General features: G+C 39.7%; 2 protein-coding genes across 12 annotated transcripts in view; one reads left to right on the top strand and one right to left on the bottom strand.

Moving 5' to 3' along the window:
* Positions 1–1,190: 1,190 nt before the first annotated feature.
* On the top strand, positions 1,191–10,237 carry SERPINA10 (serpin family A member 10). The gene is made up of 5 exons (XM_002754245.7): positions 1,191–1,270; positions 3,828–4,580; positions 5,891–6,164; positions 7,488–7,638; positions 9,391–10,237. The coding sequence occupies exons 2-5, from the start codon at positions 3,878–3,880 to the stop codon at positions 9,580–9,582; spliced, it is 1,320 nt and encodes a 439-aa protein (XP_002754291.1). The 5' UTR covers positions 1,191–1,270; positions 3,828–3,877; the 3' UTR covers positions 9,583–10,237.
* A 1,468-nt stretch (positions 10,238–11,705) lies between these two features.
* The window catches only part of PPP4R4 (protein phosphatase 4 regulatory subunit 4), a 116,989-nt gene continuing 104,824 nt past the window's right edge, over positions 11,706–23,870 (bottom strand). For 6 of the 11 annotated variants that reach the window (XM_078335688.1, XM_078335689.1, XM_078335690.1 and 3 more), the window contains 2 exons: positions 18,214–18,361; positions 14,093–15,864 (listed from right to left, as the gene is read on the bottom strand). In XM_078335688.1, the coding sequence (XP_078191814.1) occupies positions 15,705–15,864; positions 18,214–18,361 (308 nt within the window). In that variant the 3' untranslated portion in view covers positions 14,093–15,704. Of the gene's footprint in view, positions 15,865–18,213; positions 18,362–23,870 lie in introns of all 11 variants that reach the window. The other 5 variants (XM_078335691.1, XM_078335692.1, XM_035261365.3 and 2 more) reach the window with 1 other exon arrangement.

The following is a 23,870-nucleotide window of genomic DNA, read 5'->3' as shown; positions in this document are numbered from 1 at the left end:
CACAAAGGTTTTGGGGGAGAATCAGTACCATTTAAGGATTCAGGGTTGACAATGCCAAACATACCAGACCATGCAGGGTGATAAACCATGATGAAGAGGCCACCAGGTCCCACAGGACTCACATGTCCACCTGGAAGTTCTCCAGTTCGAGTGGAATTATCCGAGCCTAGACCCTCAATCCTGGAGCTGCTTTATTTCATATAAAAATACAATATTTATACAAGGTTTTACTACACACTGCATTTTCTGTGAAGACAACGACCATGTAAATTAGGGAAAGATCTATATTTTATTTTGCCTGAAACTTTACCAAGCATTATTTACCATTTCAAAACTATCCCTGGTAATTACATTGGTTGCCACATTGACTGGCCAGCGGCGAGCAGCACACACATGGCCTCCCACGCGCATCACATTGGCCGGCCTCACTGTACCTGCCCAGACCCTTAGGCCACAGCACTGCCATAGTCAGGGACACATTATTCTCTTTTATTATGCCTCCATATTCTCCCTAGAGCATTATTTTTTTTTAATTTTGTGGGTTATATTAGGTATACATTTCACTTCAAGCATAGTATTAAGGGACACATAACAAAATATTTAGTTATAAAAAAGAGGATCTGAGAAGTCTGAGAAGTTTTTCCATAAAGGGTCTCCACCAGCCTCGACTCTGAGTACCCGACAATTCAATCTGGAGTCTAGCAACATTGTGAAGCAGGAAATTTACCTTGAAAGGAGCTAAGTACTCTAAGTAGTGATGTACTTTGTTTGCCTCCCTCACTGGACTGACCAGTTCCTTAGGGGCTGAGAGAGCAAGTCTCAAAACATCTCTGCTGTGCCCCCCCAACCCATACCCCCATCGTGTCAGTACCAGGTTGGGGTCTCAGGAAGCATCTGTGGGATCCCCCAGTGCCTTCTTTTTAGAGGTGTTTGGCACCCATAACAACTCAAGAGAAATCCCCCACACCCCACCCAGAAGGAGCTGAATCACACTGAGGCCAAGCCTTGAGTTGCAAGACAGAAGCCCTCGTGATGGGATGTGGGTCATGCTCCGGGTTATAGGAGGAACTGGTGGGTACAGGAAGCCTCCCACTTGGTCTTTGGTTTTTGGAAATGCCACCATCACAAGCAGGATGTTAATCAGTAACCATCCCATGGAGGATCAAACTTTGGAATAGCAAATATTTGCTGAAGGTTCTGGGCTGCAAAGCTGAAGCTTTGGTTTTTGCTCTGAATGAAGGACTTTCCCAGGACCCGAGGCCACACACTGGTAAGAGGTAGTGGGTTACAGGAGACCTTCAAAGAGTCTAACCAGAAGGGACTGGGAGAGATGTTCTCATCTCTGGGTGGGCACCAAGGTAAGGGCTGTGTGGCTGAGCAGTGCAAAGGCCTCCATCTGGCACTCCATAGGGACTGCACATCCAGACTGGGGGCTGGAGTGGGACGAGAAGCAAATTCTAGACACGAGGGGCTTCTCTGCTGGAAGGAGGCCAAAGGAAAGAGGTTGAAAGGCTTGACATTTCACCCACATCAATTCAATGCCGGAATGAGTGGGCATCCCCTTCCCAGGCCTGAGGGGAGGTGGGGGTATGTGCTGTCCCAGGGCTGAGAAGTGGCAGGTGAGCTGATGATTCCTCACTGCCCGAGTTCTGTCTAGGAAAGTGCATCCTCACCATGCTGGATGGTGCCCTAGTCCAGGAGTGCCTCCTGCACTCCTGGCCTGGACTCCAAAGAGTTGGGTAGATGAGCAAAGACCTTAGGGGATACGTGTCCAGGTGCAGCTGGGGATTACGGGGCTGCCACTCTGCAGACAGCAGGACAATCTTCACCAGCAGGGAGGTAAGACTCAGCATTTGGAAGCAGCGACATCTGGTTGGCATGCCAGGCCAATTTCCGGACCACTGTGATAGGGAGAAGTAACCTTGAATTCAGGAGTATTCTGTGTGGTCTTAATGTAGAAAGTAGCACTAAACAATACCACGTCATCATCTTAGCTCAGGCTGCCCTAACACCACCGACTGGGTGGCTTCAAAAGACATCATTTCTTTCAGTTTTGGAGGCTGAAAGTCTGAGTCAGGGTGGGGCTGTCTTCTCGGCTTGCAGATGGCCCCCTTCTCACCGTGTCCTCCTGTGGAGAGGAGGTGCGGAGCGGGGCTGGTCTGTCTGGTCTCTCTTCTTCTAACAGCACTAGTGCTGTCACAGTGGCCTTGCCCTCATGACCTCATCTAAACTAATCACTTCCCAAGGCCCCCAACTCCTACTGCCATCACACTGGGGTTAGGGCTTCAACTTATGAATTCGGGGGGCCACATTCAGCCCATAATAAAAGCATGAAATGGGTGCATTTACACTGAAAGAGGTATTTACCCAACATGTACAATACCCGAGTGACCTATTGAACACGGATTTGCCATTTAGAATCCACAAGAATTTCCTCCACAATGTCCTTTGGGAAACACAGTGCAAGTTATTTCACTGTTTCTGTTGGGTAGAGGGTAGTGCCATTCAGACTGCAGAGTGAGGCCCTGAATTCTGGAGTGCCATTCAGACTAAGCAAGGAGCAACATGCTGGGCCCCATAACAGTGCAAGTTATTTCACTGCTTCTGTAGGGTAGAAAGTAGTGCCATTCAGACTGCAGAGTGAGGCTCTGAATTCCGGAGTGCCCTTCAGCATAAGCAAGAAGGCAGTTTTGTCCCAGGCATAGATACAGACTCAGCCTCTGCATCAGGGAAAAGAGGCCTGGGAGCTCTGCCTGCCACCGCATTTTGCTTCAGGTGACACCTGGTCAAGAATAAGGGTCTCTGCTGATGGGAATTATCATGAGGCTGGCAGCATCCACCTGGCATCCACTGGACTGGGTATCCTGCCCCACCCAGACCCAGGGGAGGGTCCAGAGAGAGGATGAGGGAGGGCAGGCATCTCGGGGGTCCTGCCCAGCCAGCCTCTGGTATCAGGCCTGCTGTGTGGCTGAACACCAGAACTGAGTTTGGACACAGTCAGGTGGCCCAGTCCAACCCAAGCCATGTATTTGGATGGAAAACATGCAAGTGCTCGGGAGCCAGGCCCTGTGTCCCAGGACATAGAGGGAACCTGAAAGGTGATGGCAGGGTCGGGGGACAGCTAATGGTGAGGAAGTGTGGCTCTCACGCTGTGCACCTGGGCAATAGAGCCAGCAGGCAGCCCAGGTGGCTATGAGGGCTGGGAGGGAGCCCAGCCATAGGCTGCATGAATCGCAGTGCCTCCTGCTACCTGAGAGCCTCAACTATAGGAAGGAAGACCTCCAAGGAACTGCGTAGCAGAGATGTAGTGCAAGAATTTCGATAAAAAATCCAATGAAGCTCCAGCACTTTCCCCCTTCCTTGCCCAGTGGCCATGCAGGCACTCCAATCCCCAGCCAAACAGGGCACAGGGCAAGACTGGTCGCCCAGCTGGATGGTCAGGGTAATGAATGAAACAGATCAGGGAAAGGTGTGTGAGGACCCCCAATTCCACCTGCTCAGACCCCCACCTTCTGTGCTGCCTCCTGCTCCCAGGGTGGGGTCTCTGCCCTGGCCCTCAGGAAGGAGACTGGATGAATGGAAAAGGGGTCAGGACTGAGCTGCTTGCCAGCCTGGCAGGAAATGGGAACTGGATGAGGTTTTGCTCTGTGAAATAATGCCCCCTCCTTGAATGAGCCAATGTCACCCACACTTGTTCCAGGTCTCCCTGGGGCAGGGCTAACCTACTTGAGCCACAGAAAGGAGGCAGCGTTCCTAAAGAAGCTTTTACTATCCACAAAGACATTTTAGACGGTGTTAAAACCATCTCTATCCTCTCCTCTCCACAGGAAGTCTTGCAGCTGAAGGGAGGCAGTCTTTGGCCTCTGCAGCTGACCACATGAAGGTAGTGCCAAGCCTCCTGCTCCCCATCCTCCTGGCACAGGTATGGCTGGTACCTGGCTTGGTCCCTAGTCCTCAGTCTCCAGAGGCCCCGGCCCCTCAGAACCAGACCAGCAGGGTAGTGCAGGCACCCAGGGAGGAAGAGGAGGATGAGGAGGCGGCCAGCAAGGAGGACGAAGCCTGGCTGACAGCCAGAGAGCAGCAACTTGCAAAGGAGACTTCAAACTTCGGATTCAGCCTGCTGCGGAAGATCTCCATGAGGCACGATGGCAACATGGTCTTCTCTCCACTTGGCATATCCTTGGCCATGGCAGGCTTGATGCTGGGGGCCACAGGACCCACCAAAGCCCAGATCAAGAGAGGGCTCCACTTGCAGACCCTGAACCCCACCAAGCCCGGGCTCCTGCCTTCCCTCTTTAGGCGACTCAGAGAAACCCTCTCCCGCAATCAGGAGCTGGGCCTTGCCCAGGGGAGTTTTGCCTTCATCCACAAGGATTTTGATGTCAAAGAGACCTTCCTCAATTTATCCAAGAGGTATTTCGATACAGAGTGTGTGCCTATGAATTTTCGCAATGCCTCACAGGCCAAAGGGCTCATGAATCATTATATTAACAAAGAGACTCGGGGGAAAATTCCCAAACTGTTTGATGAGATTAATCCTGAAACCAAATTAATGATTGTGGATTACATCTTGTTCAAAGGTACTTTGATAATGTTCTGCTCTCCCAAGGCCACAGGGCCCTATGACTGTCTCTCCGTTTCCTTCCGTTAGGCCAACATACGGCTAAGTGATTTTCTATGAGTATGTTTTCAGGTTTCACAAACAGATTAATACACATACTGAACAGTGCCAGATGCTGTCATTTGAGACCCTGCCCTAGTATCCCATATGCTTGTAGTGCTTATAATTTTCAGAGCATTCTACACAGCTCCCCTCTAATGTTTAGAAGCATAGGGTCATCCCTACCACCCCAAAAAAGGCGGGGGATTATCTGAGAGATTTAGAATTGCACCATTTCTCCTTCATTTTTACTTTTTTGACCTGGAGCAAGTGACAAACTTTCTGCCCTTAGATTCTAATTATAGGAAATAGGGACACTCCACCTACTATAGAGGCTAAATGAGACACTGAATGTAAAGTACCAGATGTGCTTGGCACATAGTAGACACTGAATATCTATTAGCTCTGTTTATTTCATCTTCCTAACTGCCAATCAGTAGGTAGAGTAGGAGTTGTTGTCTCCTTTCTAAAGATGAAAGCAGCTCAGAGAGGTTAGCTTGATTGCAATAAATGGTAGAGGCAAAACCCAAAGGCCTCCTGACCCCGATTCTAGGTTCTGTCCAACCCTGCCTCCCTAATGAGGCACTGGATGTGGGTTGGACGCCACTTTCACAGAGCTGGCACCAGACTTGGAAAGCCCAGGCAGGGGGAGCCACTTTACCACCAGCCAGGCCACACCCCCAGGGCAGACATTTGGGTAAAGTCCTGCACCTGCCTGATGATGGCCTCTGCATTGTGGGGCCCCTTCTCTCAGAACCACACTAAACAGTGGGTGGGTGAGAAGTATCACTCCTGACACCTTGGACTCCGAGTGTGCTTCTGCCTGGTATGAATGAGACAAAGTAGCAGTCAGAGGAACCAGGCCAAGGCTGTCTTCTCTAAGCTGGAGCCAACTCTGAGGGAACGACTGTGAATTCTGTTCAGGTCCAGGACAGTGAGGGGAGCCAGGGATTGTTGGGAAACATTTCCTTTCTTTCATGTGCAATTCCAGTAGGGCCTGTGAGTGGAGCTGTATTTTACTAGCTGGGCTAGAGGCCAGAGAAAAGCCTGTCATTTGAGGCTTTGAGGAAATCTATTTTGCCTGCCTGAGCTGTGGAAAAGTGAACCCGATTGGGAACACCTTTCCTAGTTGAAACAAGAAGGGAGACAGAATGCTCCCTATTATTTAAGCAAGAACAATGCTTTTCAAAGAGGGGATTTCTGCAATGAGTTCTTCTCTTACTTGTTCAGGGAAATGGCTGACTCCATTTGACCCTGTCTTCACTGAAGCTGACACTTTCCACCTGGACAAGTACAAGACTATTAAGGTGCCCATGATGTACGGCACAGGCAAGTTTGCCTCCACCTTTGATAAGAATTTTCGTTGTCATGTCCTCAAACTGCCCTACCGAGGAAATGCCACCATGCTGGTGATCCTCATGGAGAAAACGAATGATCACCTCGCCCTTGAAGACTACCTGACCACAGACTTGGTGGAGACATGGCTCAGAAACATGAAAACCAGGTACAACTCTTGCCCTTACCCTATACAAACTCTACCTTTCCATACTTGCAAACACTCAGCACAATTTCGTGAGTTAATGCCCATCTCCTCCAGTGACCTATAAGCTTCTTGAGGGCAGCACAGCATTTTCTTCCACTCAATCCTCAGCATCTGTCAGAGTGCCTGATTCATTCATTGAGTCCACCAGTACTTCATGTTCTGCTACTGAGATATAAGTATGATGCCAGGGATCCATCAGCAAACAAATCAGGCAAAAGTCCCTGTCCTCATGGAGCTTATGTTCTATTGAAGGAAGACAAACAGTCCATTAAAAATAGGTATTAATGCTGGGAAAATGGCTGCAATATGAATTCCATGGCTATCACTTCTGAATTCTGTGACCCAGATTTTGGCAGAGATAAGTCCAGCTAAAGGTCCCCAGAATTAGTTTTATCTTCATTGTTCCTCTTTAATTTTTCTTCATATCTTTAGCACCTAACAAAGAACCCCAAACATCATAAGCCCTCAAGAAATGTTTGCTGAATGAATAAGTTTATTATCTTCAAGACATGTCATGTCCTCAATTATGTTCCAGTCTGACAGCCCAGACCAACTGTGCAACAGAGAGAGAATAAAGAAATAGTGTGTAGGTGGGAGTTCATACTTACCAAGACCCTACTATACAGCAGACACTGCTCTGGTACTTAACATATAATACTCCTCTGAGCAATCCTGTAAAACTGGTATTAATATTTTTGTCTGCACTTCATGGATTAAGAAATTGGGACTTTAAAAAGACTAAGTTAGTATCAATTTGTAGTTTTCACATTTTTTTTTTTGAGCCACAGAACTCATCTTTCAAAGCAACATATTTTAAGACCCCAGTATACAAAATAGATGATATTAAGAGTTTATCTGGCTAAAGATGGGTAGGGGTTGAAAGCTTTCCTTACTCCCCTCCGCGTCCATCCCCAGACTCCTGGAGTCTGCAGAGTCCAGGAAGTGGAAACGGCCAATATCCAGGAGAACGCAGGATTGCTGAAAGCAGCTGTCAATTCAGGTTGTTTTTAAAATATCAGGAAATGAACACATAGGTACTTTGCTAAAGAGAATGTAAATCATTAGCTGAGGAATAAAACTCGTTCACTGAAACTGAAGTACTATTTGATAAGCTAGAAATATTTTCCCTGAGATAGACCATTGCAAAAGAATGGCGTGAGCTACACAGTCAACTGAAAGACTCATTAATGGAAATCATCTTAAAGAAAAAAAATTGTGACCTTTTTAGTGTCCATAGACTATGGCTTTGTTTATATTTCACTGTTATCTGTTCTTGTACCACAGAAACATGGAAGTTTTTTTCCCCAAATTCAAGCTAGATCAGAAATATGAGATGCATGAGCTGCTTAAGCAGATGGGAATCAGAAGAATCTTCTCACCCTGGGCTGACCTTAGTGAACTCTCAGCTACTGAAAGAAATCTCCAAGTATCCAGGGTAAGTCAGGATCTTTCATCAGAGCCCAACCTCAGCAGGAAATGTCATGAAAACAAATGTTTTTACAAACCACTGAATTTTGATAAAATACCTAATTGTAGTAGAAAATTAGATTTAAATCCCAAATACTTGCAATCGCACCCAAGCTGGATGTTTTAAGAATTCCAAGTGACTTCATTAAAATACCTAATAAATCTACTTAATTTAAGTAGACCTCTCTCCCTCTGCTTAAAGTGCTCAGAGAGAAATTTGCCCCTGAAATGGAACTGGTTTACAGATTCGCCATCATTTATGTTGAATACAACTTGAATAGTTCATGAAATTACACCACCTTTACCATGATACCTAGACATCATGATCCCAACTTCTCCCTCCTTGTGAAAATACCCTCCGTCGCCCTGTGAAATAGGCCTCCAACTTCTCCCTCTTCCTCTTCATGCTTCTGGTGACAGGAAACTCACCATTTCTTTGAAAAGCTGCCCAGTCCACAAATGGCTAAAATTGGTATATATAGAGAGAGAAACCTGTAACTTCGACCTCACTCTAAAAGTACTAAGTACAAGTTCAGCCACTATCTACATAGAATCCCTTCAGTTACTCAGTGTTTCTCCGTGGAAGGTTCCCTGGTTTTGAGGGGAACTGCCTGTTGTCCAGAGCAGTTGTGCGTGTTGCAGGAACTAGTTAGCATTGCTGGCCCATGGCCACTAATGCCAGTAGGAAACTCCAGTCTTCACTATAAAAATGCTCCTAAGCGTTTCCAAATGGCAGTTACACCTCTCTACATTCTTCCTTAGCTGTGGGGTTTGGTTAGCATTTTCTCATACAATTACAATTTTGCATTCCAAGAGAGACTAAAAATGACATCCACTTAAGTAGGACACAGTAGGGCAACCGTGGCCTGGAATTGGGTCTTACCACCTCAAGGGAGATAAGACAATTAAACAACCTGCAGACCAGCACCTGAAAGTGTTTCTGCTACAAACACATGGAAAACTGAAATGCACTGCTGGTTTATGAAGGGTCATGATGAAATTTAAATTGTAAACCATTAAATATTCTCCCGTGTTTGCTCTGGGGAGTTAATTTTCCTCTAGGAAATCAGAGAATTTCCTGGAGTGAAAATCAGTGTAATTACATGAATGTTTTCATTATCTCTTATAATACAGTAATTATATAGGTACATCACTGATATCCCATCATATTCCTGTAAAAAAAAAAGGGCCTCCCAAACATAGCAAGCAGTCACAATACAGGCAGCCAGAATTCAGAAAGGCTCCAGGGACCCATGGGCTTTGCCCAGAAAATGCCTCAGAGTAGTACCAGGTGCTGGGAAGCCAATACAGAAAACTAGTCATTCCCTGCCTCCACCTTGCCTGCCAAAAGGAAAATAAGAGGATTCAAGGGATCCAGGCAGCTTGAAAACCTTTTAGGAGCACCAGCTCAGCTCAAGAATTAGTAGCATAAAGTACATACTCAATAAACATTTATTTCATGCATGTGTGCATCCTGAATCCACACACAGAATGTGTTCCACATATTCCACAATACATCACATTGGTTTCCTGAGGTCTACTCCTGTGGCAGTCCCTGGTGCAACCCCAGACCACTCCTCTTAACATAGATGGGCCTGCTCCACTAAATACCAGGAGCATGACCCCATGATAGGACCCGTGTGAAGAATTTCAAGGGGATCAATTAATTCCTCCTTTGCACTGCCACACAAATGGTTTTTCACATTACTTCCTTTTCCAGGTTTTACAAAGAGCAGTGATTGAAGTTGATGAAAGGGGCACTGAGGCAGTGGCAGGAACGCTGTCAGAAATTATTGCTTATTCCATGCCTCCTGTCATCAAAGTGGACCGGCCATTTCATTTCATGATCTATGAAGAAACCTCTGGAATGCTTCTGTTTCTGGGCAGGGTGGTGAATCCAACTCTCCTATGATTCAGGACATGTATAAGCACTTAGTGCTGCAGTAGATGCTGAATCTGAAGTATCAAACCCACACAGGATACCAGCCATGGATGGCAGGAGAGTGTGCCTTTTGTTCTTAACTAGTTTAGGGTGTTCTCAAATAAATAGAGTAGTCCCCACTTATCTGAGGGGGACAAACTCAAAGACCCCTGGCAGATGCCTGAAACGGTGAATAGTGCTGAACTTTATATATATTCTTTCCTACACATACATAACTATGATAAAGTTTAATTTAGAAATTAGGCACAGTTAAGAGATTAACAATAACAATATTAAGTAAAATGAGTTACTTGAATGCAGGCACCGCAATACAATGACATTCAAACTGAGTATAGAGAAGGCTACTAAGTGACTCACAGGCAAGAAGCATAGATAGTGTGGAGACATTGAGCAAGGAGAGAATTTGCATCCCGGGTAGGGTGGGACATAACAGGACGATGCAAGATTCCATCCCACTACTCAGAATGTCATGCCACTCAAAACTTTTAGATTATTTCTGGAATTTTTCATTTAATGTTTTCATTTAATGTTTCACTTGACCATGGTTAAGTGAGACTGCAGAAAGCAAAACCATGGATAAGGGAGGACTACTACAAATGCATTAAATTGATATATATATTTTTAAGATGTTTGTGCAATCTGTCTGGTATTTTACCTGTTTCTAAGAGCCTTACTTATTTGGCTGAAGACTAGCTGAGTAGAATATCTTTTCTCTGTTGCTCACATATTTGGATTTTTCAAAAGTTGTAGGTGAGAACACTATGTCAAGATAAAGCCTTTGGGAGAAAGACATGTACATATTCTCCTTGAGTCACGTGCTTCTCTCTCTTTACTTCTCTGTGGTGCAAAGTCAGTGTTTTATTTTAACCTATTATGGAACCATTTCTTGCTGGCTCAAATCAGAAGAAAACAGCTCTAATCAGTCCTGTTCACAGCATTTGCTGCCATGGTGCATCAAATCACATGGCAGAGGCCATTGGTTGAATCACAGATTACCTTCATTTTACAGAGGAAAGAAACAGGGACCCAGAAACAGTTCCACATTCTTACTTTCATGGGCCCTAGGCACTTTTACCCTTGTAGACTCCTCCTTCCTTCATGTATATATGTTTTATGGCTGCACTGGTACAAAGATGAATATACTTGTCTTTCAAAGTTGTCTATCTAGCTTCAAAGTTCTATATCTAGCACATGGCACTAAGCAAAACACCTTCATGAGCCCTTATAGTACTGTCAGTCTTGGGAACTGTCTTCTGCATCTAGTGGATAAGTCATACCTTATATCTCAGTGGGAAGAAAACACTTGTCCAAGGTCTCCCAGTGTGGCAGTGGCAGTCAGAGGCCTTCCTTTCCTGAGTCTAGTCCCCGAGCCCTTTTCACTCTTCCTTCCTTCCGTCTAAAACATGTAATGGGGACCAGGTAAACAGAGAGCATGCACTACAGCTACCTGTGGGGGTTAAACAGAACATAAGCACAAACTTTGTCCCAGGGTGAAAAGGGAAATGGCAAATATCCCTGATTTTCCTTAGGCAGTCATTTTCTGTCACAGAAACAAAAGAGAGTATATTCAGAGAATCTTGAATAGAGTGTCAGCTATGTTTACTAAATGCCTAATTGAATTTCTGTCTGCTACCTAATGTTTAAACAAATCTAAAATTCATTTATTGATTAGTTGTTTGATTAATGTAATTCAGAGTAATATGAATAGGTAATATTAATATGCAGTCTAAATACTGACTTTTCATAATTCCAGGTTATTTATAAAATCAATCCAGGCTTTAGAATAATGAAAAGTCAGTATTTAGACTGCATAATAAAACCAAATTCATTTCTGTATTCATTCCAAGAGCACTAATTGAGACTCATGAAGAGACAGGCAATTCTAGGCCCTAGAGGGCCAAAGACAGAGGACTAACTCTGACATTCTTAAGTCACTTGTTTGTGTTCAATTAGTCAGATTTGTTTGTGGAAAAATAGTAGAAAGAAAAATAAAGTAGAATTCAGTCAAATTTCCCACTTTTAAGAAATGAAATCTGGAAAAAAAAAGTCTGTGAGAACACAATACCCGCTGAAATCAGTATGGCCAAACCCAGTTATAAAAAGGTGCATTATTATTGAAAGACACAAAAACATGCAGATAAAAAACAACAAGGCAACAACAGCATAATAACTGTATTTAACTTATTACTCTTTAAGGTAGAAAATGAACCTATTCTATATTTTAAATGTATTTTCTAATGTTCCCCCACATTTGCTTTAAGAAGTTCCTAAGACATTGTTTTAGATTTCCCAAGTACACAGGCATCACTGAAAAACACAGACCAATAAAAAATGTAACTTACCCGCCCCCCGCCCCACACACACACAAATTCCGGGTTTCCGACTGAGCAGAGAAAATCTTAACATTGTACAAGTCCTCACTACATATAAGTGTCAAGTTTTAAAAATTGTTCCTGCTGGGCGCGGTGGCTCACACCAATAATTCCAGAACTTTGGGAGGCCAAGGTGGGTAGATCACAAGGTCAGGAGTTCAAGATCAGCCTGGCCAAGATGGTGAAACCCCATCTCTACCGAAAATACAAATTAGCCAGGCATCGTGGCATGCGCCTGTAATCCCAGCTATTCAGGAGGCTCAGGTGGAGAACTGCTTTAAATCTGGGAGGCGGAGGTTGCAATGAGCTGACATTGTGCCACTGCACTGTAGCCTGGGTGACAGAGCAAGACTCTATCTCAAAAATAAAAAATTGTTCCTACACTCAACCACACACTCTCACACATACATGCTGTAACAACTGAGAACAGGTTACTGAATTAATCTAATTCATTTTATCCTCATTGTAAAATTTCTACTCAAGCTGAAGAGTCTGTTTCATTTCAAAGATTTCTCATACATCCACTAATTGTATGGCAAAACTGACTCATCTCCAGACTAAGATATTCAAGTTCAGGAAATCAAATAATAGAAATGATTTTTTAAATGTACATGAGGTTATAATGAAAAATTTTATGTGCTCCTTATTTAACCTCTATTAAGTAAAATCCTTTATAGCCCTATCTCCATTTCTGCAGTAAAAGTTTTTTGGCTTATAAGGCTAACTAGTGAAATTTGTGGACTTATTCTTAAAAATGCAAGTTTTAATCATTAACAAAATGATGATGAAGATGTCCCTTTTCCCTACAGGTACAGATGGAGGGAGATTTTTCTTTGTCATGCAACTAGTTTAAAGAATCAATTTGATAAGTTGTTAAAGTGAGAACTTTCACAAAAGTATCCATCTTGTTTCTGGCATAAATGGAGATACATGTAGATATTCATAACTGTCACCAATTTTTTTTTATTCTGTTTCTATATATCTGTCCTTGGAAGTATAATTTTAACAAATATTTCAAAGATTTTAGGAAATGTCATGTTCTGTTAAAAAAAAAACTTCTGGCCAGGTGCGGTGGCTCACACCTGTAATCCCAGCACTTTGGGAGGCTGAGGCCAGCAGATCATGAGGTCAGAAGTTCAAGACCACCTTGACCAACATGGTGAAATCCCATCTCTACTAAAAATACAAAAAAAAATTAGCTGGGCATGGTGGCACGTGCCTGTAATCCCAGCTACTCAGGAGGCTGAGGCAGGAAAATTGCTTGAACCCAGGAGGTGGAGGTTTCAGTGAGCCAAAATTGAGCCACTGCACTCCAGCCCACATGACAGAGCAAGACTCCATTTAAAAAAAATAAATAAATAAACTTCCATAAGTAAATCTGATTAACTGTTTTGATAATTTAGTGCCTAGGAACAAGACTGCAACTGACTGCTCTACATTTCTGAGCTTTATAAGTAGTAGCCGTTTTTCTCAGTCAAATCATTTTCCCTTTCTCTCATTTGCATGATGGGAAATAAAAACTTATAATTCTGCTAAATTTACTATTTAACAAATAAATTGAAATTCTCCATTTTATTTAACAAAACGCTGACTATAAATCAAAGCACCAGAAAAATGGATGCAATTTTTATGTCTCATTATGTACCAAATTCTCCAGATCTTAATATATTCAATTCCACATTATTGGTGCTAGTAGGAGACATAATGAAAACAGTTAAATGAAATCCACAGTGAGTGTACTGATTACTTTACCAGTACTGTCAAATTCTCATACCTACTGAATTGTAACTACTGACAAAATGAATAATAACAACTCCATTTATCTGGTTGTCCTTTGGCAAAGTATATTATTAAGCATCACTAAAAATAGCCAAAAAGAAGGCATAAGGAAGGAAAAAGAAAGACAAATGGCATGAAAAGCTCTTACACTGAGTAACTGTGCTCTTATAGTTGACGCTGAAATATTTCTCTTATTCACTACCTACAAATGAACTTTCTTACTCTTTAATTATAGAATAAAAACTGCAGGAAAGTATTTAAAACTTTTTTCACAAACACAGGTATCTTATTAACCTATGTTTTATTTTGAGTAAATTCATTATTCATTATTTCACATTATAAAAATTAACCTCACACACATGTGCATTCACAAATTAGACCATCGTTACCATACATTGATATATTTAAAAAAAAACAAGTATTTTCTAGTATCAATATAGTTATATGCTTGATTTTGAAATAGAGAAGCTGACAATAGCTTCATACAGTATCTCTCAAGAACTGACAGTTTAAAATTAAGACTGTATATGTTCCACAGGCAAATTTAGATGGAAATATTAGCATTAGCACAAACAAATGCTATTGACATAGCTTAAGCCTGATAGCTTGGAGTAACAGCTGATTCAGACTAGATTCATCATTTTAAATTAAATAAGGACAAGTACAATCTAAAATGTAAACAAAGTATTTATAAAACAAATTCTCTAAGAAATAAAGAAAATCATCAATCTATTATTTTTAAGGTATTTATAGTTCAAAGTTATCAGAAATCTTTGTGGAATTTTCATTGCCAAATTTAAATTTGGGAATGTCTGGGTACAACATATTATCTCCACAATCCGGAGGGCTGCCAACATCAAAGACGGCTATTTGCATCCTTTCAGTGTGACTTTTCAAGTGGGTTTGGAGAGTCATGAGAAAATGCAATATCTTTCTTACCCTCTAAGTCCTCTTTCAAGTGATTATCAAGCTAGGACAATTTCAGCTGATGTAGACTTTCATAGAATTTTTAAATGCTAAAACTCTAGAACAATTAAATAGCTGGTTTCCTGCACAAATAAATGCAGACTTTTCTCTTTTGCAGCAGTGGTGAAAGCAGATACCTAGAGATGTTTTTCATTACACTTCACTATAACACTGGAATTCTGTAACCACATTATTATTCAAAAAATATATATTATACCTCCTAGGGAATCTAATTTGAAACATGGAAAGTACATCAGCTGTCATTATATCTCTCTTTCTGCTCATTAACAACAAACAAAAACCCCCAAAATTTAAAAACAAAGCCCCAGCCATTGCTTTAGCTTTTGTGCACCAATCACATTATCTCCTGCTGCCTTTTTTTTGCCTCCTTCATCAAGCAGTTGATTTAAGGATTGGATTTCCTGGATTTTCTTTGGGAAAAGAGGGAGGGTGGGGAAGGAGGGAGTGAGAAAGAGAGAAAAGAAAAAAACATGAAAAATGTTATTCATATAATGTTTACAAAGTAAATTAAAAATAGATACTCTACTTGGAATAAATCTAATACATTAGAATTCTCATTAATAGAAAAAATGAATTACACATCAAAGATTATTTGGAATTATCTTTAATTACTAAAAATTCTGTGTAAATCTAACATAGCATTCAATTTAATTCATACTTTCCTACATTTTTAATTTTGTATAGCCATAATGGAAGTTACACAGGCATAAATACATGACCTGCCTTAAAAGACAAGATATAATACAGATCTATGCTTCCTTTAAGATGCTAATATTCCTAAATACCAAATGTGTCATCTCAATAACACTGAAAAGCTTGGGAATGAATTACATAGAATTTGAGAAGCAAAAACTGAGATAATTTATACTCTCCAAATCACCTCACAGGCTTATTTTAAATGAAAAGAACATATTTTCATTTGGATATGGCCTGCTTTGAATTGTGGATACTATTTCACAAAAGAACAACCAACATGGATATCATCACCCATCCAGCCATGTGGCAGTGTGCAGTCAGGAGGGATCCATTAAATGCCACATCAGATGGAAATACAGTTACAAGCTTGTATATCCAGTTACATGTTAAAAAGCAACTGAAGATATCAACATTCTTCCTTTAGAATCAGAAAAGAAAAAATATACCCGATGTGATTTGTTATCAAAATATTTGTTTCTAGATTCACTTTTTAATCAATTATACATATATATAAATTATATAAATAATTACACATTTTTTATGTAGAACAAGAGAAAATTCAATCTATGAAAAGGAAAAGCATGCTCAACAATGAAAGAACAGATAAAGAGAGTAATCTGAAATAAACAACTGGCATAAATATATTGGGTTTCAATGGTCTTTACTGTAAAAAATGCCTATGGCATTTAAAAAATATATAGTAAGCGGACAAGAAAATATATTACTTTTGATGTTACTAAATAACATCAACATAATTCCTCAACAGAAGTATTTCAGGGCAAACAGAGAGGAAGCAAACTTAGGGTAAGAAAGAAGATTTCAGGATGCCAGAGCTAGAAGGCACCTTAGAAAAGGAACCATGAGGCGGCCCTGTCATGTGACAGACATGCACAGTGAGGGCCAGTGTGCTGAGCTGAACTTTGCACAGCCACTTAGCTGCTGCTGGGAAGGAGGCACACAAGGCTCATGTTCTCTATACACCATTACCATGCCCTGCCTCTGCTTTCATGACTTTGAGACTGAGTTTCATTCTTGTTGCTCAGGCTGGAGTGCAACGGCATGATCTCGGCTAACTACAACCTCTACCTCCTAGGTTCAAGTGATTCTCCTGCCTCAGCCTCCGGAGTAGCTGGGATTAGAGGCACGCGCCACCACACTCGGCTAATTTTTGTTATTTTTTTAGTAGAGACAGGGTTTCCCCATGTTGGCTAGGCTGTCTCGAACTCCTGACCTCAGATGATCCGCCAGCCTCCACCTCCCAAAGTGCTGCTGGGATTACAGGCATGAGCCACCACGCCCAGTGATTTCATGACTTAAGATGAATTTTCACAGTATAATCATGAGAGCAATAATTGTAGAGCTAAAAAGCATTCTCTGTAAATAAAAGTAGCATTTACACTGTTAACCTGTCATAGCATTATTCATTTTTTTCTATTACTGTTACTTTCTTGTAATAGCGTATTGGTCCTCTTTCCTTGAGCTCCATGCAATAAATTTATTTCTAAACTTATTTCTAAATTTTGAATGAAGTTAGGCATATACATATATATTGGTATATACATAATGACTAGTTAAAATTCAGTATACATATATTTTGGATGTTTGTCCCTGCCCAAATCTCATGTTGAACTGTAATCCCCAATGCTTGAGGTGAGTCCTGGTGGGAGGTGTTTGGATCTTGGGGGCGGATCCCTCATGGCTTGGTGTTGTCTTTGTGATAGTGAGTTCTCACAAGCTCTGATCATTTAAAACTGTGTGGCACCTCCCCCAACCCTGCTCTCTCTCCTGCTCCAGCTTTTACCATGTGATGTACCTGCTCCTGCTTCACCTTCTAGCAGGATAATAAGCCTCCTGAGGTCTCCCCAGAAGCAGATGCTTCCTGTAAAGCCTGCAGAACTATTAGCCAATTAAATCTCTTTTCTTTATAAATTACCCAGTCCCAGGTATTTCTTTATAGCAATGCAAAACAGCCTAAATCAGATCCTAAAAGGGACTCTGGGATAGAGTTTTTACAAAACAATGCATTTTAAAAACTTTATTCAAAAATGTCCATGTATTCACAAACATATATTTAAAAGAAAATCTAAATCTTGTTTAAAGTCTGTTCCAACCAGAAGGTTCCGGTGTCCTATATGAAATGGCTAACTTGTAACTATGGTTTGGGTATCCTGGCTGAATCATTTATGCCTTGATATAGTCTCTAACCATGGTGATTTTTATGGTACCCCTCTCTTAAATATTTAAGTTGAAGACATGAATAGCACATTAAAAAGAACCATGGGGGAAAAGAACAGAGGCTCTTTATAACTTCAACTTCAAGACATAATATAGTCTGTAAATATCTCCAGTTTATTGGACTCACAATTCTGGGTTCCATGCTGCCACTTATTTCTTAAGTGACATCAGCTGTACCCATCTTTCTGCACACTGGGTGATTAAATACCATATCATTAAGCTAGGTGTTTAAAGGGATGTCTTCTTAGAGATAACCTAAATGCAAACATTTCATAGAAAAAAAATAGAACTCAGATACTAGTGGGAGCCATTTAAATGTTTTCTGTTTCCCTAAGGTTACAAATGTCTTTGCCATATATAAGTCATTCTATATAAACATAAGAGTCACATGTGACAATAATACCTTCTAATTTATAACATTTTCTCATTATAGACATTTTCTATTCTTTGGAAAGTACTTAAGTGGGAAGAAAAGTGTGTTGAGAAAAAGAATAGGATAATACACTGAGTCCAACATCCCTTGATTACTTACAAGGTAGCTTTCCGTGGTTGTGTATCTTTACTTCCACTGCTCTTGGGATCAAGTGAGTTACCTGTCCCACGGGAAGTACTTGGTAAGGTAGTATTAGGAGAAAAGGAAGGTGGAACACTACTGGCATTACGAGTCCGGAATGAATCATCTGAAAGTAATAATACATATAAAGCTAGACATATCAAATATACTAAGAAAGAGGGTAACCAAAGTAAAGAAGAAAAGGTTAATGATAGCTGACTTTTTCACTTTTTAAATCAATTTTATGAGGGTATAATTTACGTACAACAAAGAGCAAAAAGTTAAGGTTTTGACATGTGTACAGCCCCATGAAGACCACGACAATGAAGATGTGAACACATCTATCACTATGAAATAGTCCTTCATATCCCATCACAATCCTCCTCCTCCCTCTCCAAACCACTCCTGTCAACTATAAATCAGTTTGCATTGCCTAGAATTTTATATAAATGAAAACATACAGTACATACTCTTTTTTGTCTGGCTTCTTTCATTCAGCATAATTTTGAAATTCATTCTTGTTTTATGTATCAATACTTTCTTTTTATTTCTGACTGGTATTGTGTGAATATGTCAAAATTTGTTTACCCATAATATCTGTTGATAGGCATTTCTATTTTTTCCAGTTTTTATATGTTACAAATAAAGCTGCTGTGAACACTCATGTACAAATCTGTGTGTGGACGTATGTTTTAGTTTCCTCTCAGTAAATGTCTAGAAGTGAAACTGCTGGGTCACATACTAAATATACACTTAACTTCATAAGAAACTACCAAATTGATGTCCACAATTTCTTTTCCTTCCTGACATTTCTGCCAGGAACGTATGAGAATTTTGGAGAGTTACTCCACATCCTCACACACACTTGATATTGTGTCTTTTTAGTTTTAGACATTCTAGCAGATGTGAAGCAGTATCTCCATGGGTGCTTTTATTTTTTATTGCTTTTAAATTTCTATTTCCCTAATGATTACTTGTATAACTTTTGTGAAGTTCATGTTCAAATCTTTTCCCCATTTTAAAATTGGTTGCCTAATTTTTATAAAGATGTCTTTGTACATTCTGGATAAAAATCCTTAGTCTGAAATGTATATGGATATTTTTTCCAATTCTATGCCTTGCCTTTTATTTTTAATGCTCTATTTCAAAGCCCAGATGCTTTAATTTTGATCAAGTCCAGTGTGTTAATATTTTTGTTTTATGGTCAAGATAATCTTTGTGTATTCCCAAATCATAAAGTCTTTCTTCTATATTTTCTTTATGCTCAAGTTTATAATACATCTTGAGTTAATTTTGTGTATAGTGTGAGATAAGATTTGAGATTCACAGAAATGGAAAGTCAGATACTGCATGTTCTCACTTGCAGCTAAGTGGGAGCTAAATAACATGTACATGTGGTCACAGAATGGGGAATACTCATCACTGGAGAATAGGAAGGGTGGGAGTGTCAGAGAGGGTGAAGGATGAGAAATTACTTAATGTGTAACATGTACACTATTAGGTTACACTAAAAGCCCAGACTTTACTGCTATGTAATATATCCATGTAATAAAACTGTACTTGTATGCTTTAAATTTATACAAATTTTTTAAAGAATTAAGGTTCAGGGTTTGTTTTTGTTTTTATTCCTTTAATATGGATATCCATTGATTCTAGCACCACTTTTTAAATAGAATTTATTTTTTAGTACAGTTTTAAGTTTACAGCAAAATTGAGTGGAAGGTACAGAGATTTCGCATATCTCCCCACTCATACACAGCCTCCGAACTTCCATGTCTCCCAACAGTGATACATTTGTTGCATTGATGAACCTACATTGACACATCATTATCACCCAGAGTCCACAGTTTACATTAGAGTTCACTCTTGATGGCATATATGCTATGGATTTGGACAATATAGAAATGAGTTTCTATCATTTTACAGAATGATACATTTCTATCACTTTACAGGATCATAAAGAGTGTTTTCACTACCCTAAAAATTATCTGTGTTCCACCTATTCATTTCTCCTTTCTCCCAACCCCCAACAACTACTTATCATTTTATTGTCTCCACAGTTTTATCTTTTCCAGGATGTCATATAGTAGGAATGTTGCCTTTTCAACTTGCTTCTTTCACTTAGTAGTATGTATTTAAGGTTCCTTCATGTCTTTTCATGGCCTGATGGATCATTTCATTTTAGCACTGCATAATATTCCATTGTCTGGAGGTACCACAGTTTGTTTATTCATCTACCTACTGAAGAACATCTTGTTTGCTCTCAAATTTTGGCAATTATGAATAAAGTTTATATAAACATTCATGTGCAGGGTTTTGTGTGAACATACGTTCTCAACTTCCATGGATGAAGACCAAGGAGCATGACTGCTATATCACATAGCAAGAGTATGTTTAGTTTTGTAAGAAACTGATGTTCCATAGTGGCCGCACCATTCTGTATTCCCATCAGCAATGAATGAGAGTTCCTGCTGCTTCACATCCTCAGCAGGATTTGCTGTCAGCATTTTGGATTTTGACCATTCTAATGGGTGTGTCGTGGGACTTCATTGTTTTAATTTATATCAACCTTATGATATATGATGTTGAACATCTTTATATATGCTTATTTTCCAATTACATATTTTCTTCAGTGAGGTATCTGTTCAAGTCTTCACCCACTTTTTAATCAGGTTGTTAGTTTTCCTACTGTTAAGTTTTATAAGTTTTTTGTATATTTTAGATAAAAGTCCTTCATCAGATTATGTGTTTCGCAAACATTTTTTCCTAGTCGGTGGCTTGCATTCTCATTCTCTTGACAGTAGTTTTCAAATAGGAGTTTTCACTTTTATGAATTCCAGCTTATTCTTTATTTCATAGATTGTGCCTTTGACATGGTATTTAAAAATGTCATTACCATAAGCAAGGCCATCTAGATTTTCTCCTGTGTTATCTTCTAGGAATTTTATAGTTTTGCATTTGACATTTAGAACAGTGGCTCATTTTTGAATAAATTTTTGTGAAAGATCTCATTTTTCTTTTTTTGGCATGCAGGTGTCTTATTGGTCCATCTGCATATGTTTGAAAAGACTATCTATTCTCCATTGCATTGGCTTTGCTCCTTTGTTAAAGATCATGTGATTATACTTACATAGGTCTATTTCTGAGCTCCCTATTCTGTTCCTTCAATCGATTTGACTATTCTTTTGCTGATACCACACTGTCTTATTACTGTAGCTTTATTGTAAGTCTTGAAGTCAGGTAGTTTCAATTTTCCAGCTTTGTTCTTCATTATTATGTTGGCTATTCTGGGGCTTTTCTTCTCTAGGTAAACTTTGGAATCGGTTTGTTGATATCCACCAAATAGCTTGTTGGGATTTTGACTGAGACTGCATTGAGTTTATAGATCAAGTTGGGAAGAACTAAAACCTTGACGATATTGAGTTTTTCTAGCAATCAACATGAGATATCTCTTTCTTTATTTAGTTCTTTGATTTCTCCCATCAGTTTTGTAGTTTTCCTTATATAGATCTTATACATATTTTGTTAGAATTATGCCTAAGTATTTCACTTCTCTGAGTGCTAATGTAAATGGTATTGTGCTTTTAATTTTAAATTCCTACTTTTTCATTGCTGGAATATAGGACATATTGAACTTCGTACATTAACCTTATATTGACCTTCATATATTAACTTTACATTCTGCAGCCTTGCTATAATCACTTCTTAGTTCCAGAAGTGTTTCTGTCAATTCTTGTGAATTTTCTACATAGATAACCATGTTATCTGTGACCAAACACAATTTGAGTTCTTCCTTCGAAAATCAGTATATCTTTTCTTTCCTTTTCTAGAACTTCCAGTATCATGGTAAAAAGGAATGGTGAAAGGAGGACATCTTTGTCTTGTTCCTGATCTTAGGGAGAAAACTTCTAGTTCCTCACTACTGTGATGTCATCTGTAGATTTTTTTGTAGATATTCCTTAAAAGTTGAGTAAGTTCTCTATTCCTAGCTTACTGATGGTTTTTATCATGAATAGGTGTTGGATTTTGTCAAATGTCTTTTCTTCATGTATTACTATGATCACGTGATTTTTCTTCCTTAGACTATTGGTGTGATGTATTACATGAACTGGGATAAATCCTACTCGGTTTTGGTCTCTAATTCTTTTTATATATTGTTGGATTTTATTTACTAATACGTTTTGGTGATTTTTGCATTTGTGGTCATGAGAGATGTTGGTATGTAGTATTCCTTTCTTGGAATGACTTCGATTTTGGTAGCAGGGTAATGTTGACCTCACAGAATGAGTTAGGATGTATTTGCATTGCTTCTATCTTGTAAAAGAGACTGCAGATAATTAGTATAATTTATTCCCTAAATATTTGGTAGAATTTATCAGTGAACCCATCTGGGCTAGCTGTTTTCTGTTTTGGAAGATTATTAATTACTGATTCAATTTCTTTAATAGATATGTCTATTCAGATTGTCTATTTCTTTTTGTGTGAGTTTTGAATTGTCTGTTTTCTTTTCCTTTTTCTTTTTCTTTGAGATGGAGTCTCTCTCTGTCTTCCAGGCTGGAGTGCAGTGGCATGATCTCGGCTAACTGCAACCTCCGCCTCCTGGGTTCAAGTGATTCCCATCTCAGCTTCCTGAGTGGCTGGGACTACAGGTACATGCCACCATGCCCAGCTAAATTTTGTATTTTTAGTAGAGATGGGGTTTCACCATGCTGGTCAGGCTGGTCTTGAACTCCTGACCTCAGGTTAGCCATACGTCTCTGCCTCCCAAAGTTCTGGGATTACAGGTGTGAGCCACCATGCCTGGATGAATTACGTCTTTCAAGGAACTGGTCCATCCAGCACCATTTAAAAAAAATATTATTCTATCATCATTGATTTATCTTGAAGCCCTTGTTAAAATCAGCTTATTATATATGACAACATAGAAAACAATGTCTTGATTTCCAGAATTTTATAGTAATTGTTGAAATCAAACTTACATTTAAGTTATCCAGCTTTTTTTTTTTTTCATAACTATTTTGACTACACTGGGGTCCTTTTGCATTTCAATACAGATTTTTAGAATCACCCTATAAGTTTCTGCAAAAAGACTACTATAATTTTAATTAGGATTTCATCTAATCTCTGGATCAATTTAGAAAAAAAACTGACATTGGAACAATATTAAGTTTTTCAATCCATAAACATGTTATATCTCTCCATTTATTTAGGTCTTTAGCTTCTTTCAGCAATGTTTTAAAGTTTTTATGTATATCTAGCACATTTTGTTAAATCTGTCCCTGAGAATTTAGTGTTTTTGAAGATACTATAAATGTTTTTTAAATAAACTGTCTTTTTAGAACAGTTTTGATTTACAGAAAAATTGAGAAGGCAGAATAAGGAATTCTCATATATCCCCTCACCCAATTTCCTCTATTATTAACACCTTACATAAGTATGCTATATTTATTATAGTTAATGAATCAATACTGATACATTATTAACTAAAATCCATAGTAGTTGCTATTTTATCTAATAACCACTTTTTCTGTCTCAGGGTCCCATCCAGAATACGGCACAACATTTACTTGTTAGTTCTCCTTAGGCTCTGACTGTGACAGTTCCTCAGACTTCCCGTAACAGTTTTGACTAGTATA

This window comes from Callithrix jacchus, chromosome 8 (assembly GCF_049354715.1).
Source record: "Callithrix jacchus isolate 240 chromosome 8, calJac240_pri, whole genome shotgun sequence".
NCBI classification, from domain to species: Eukaryota; Metazoa; Chordata; class Mammalia; order Primates; family Cebidae; genus Callithrix; species Callithrix jacchus.
This window is presented reverse-complemented; position numbering and strand designations above follow the sequence as displayed.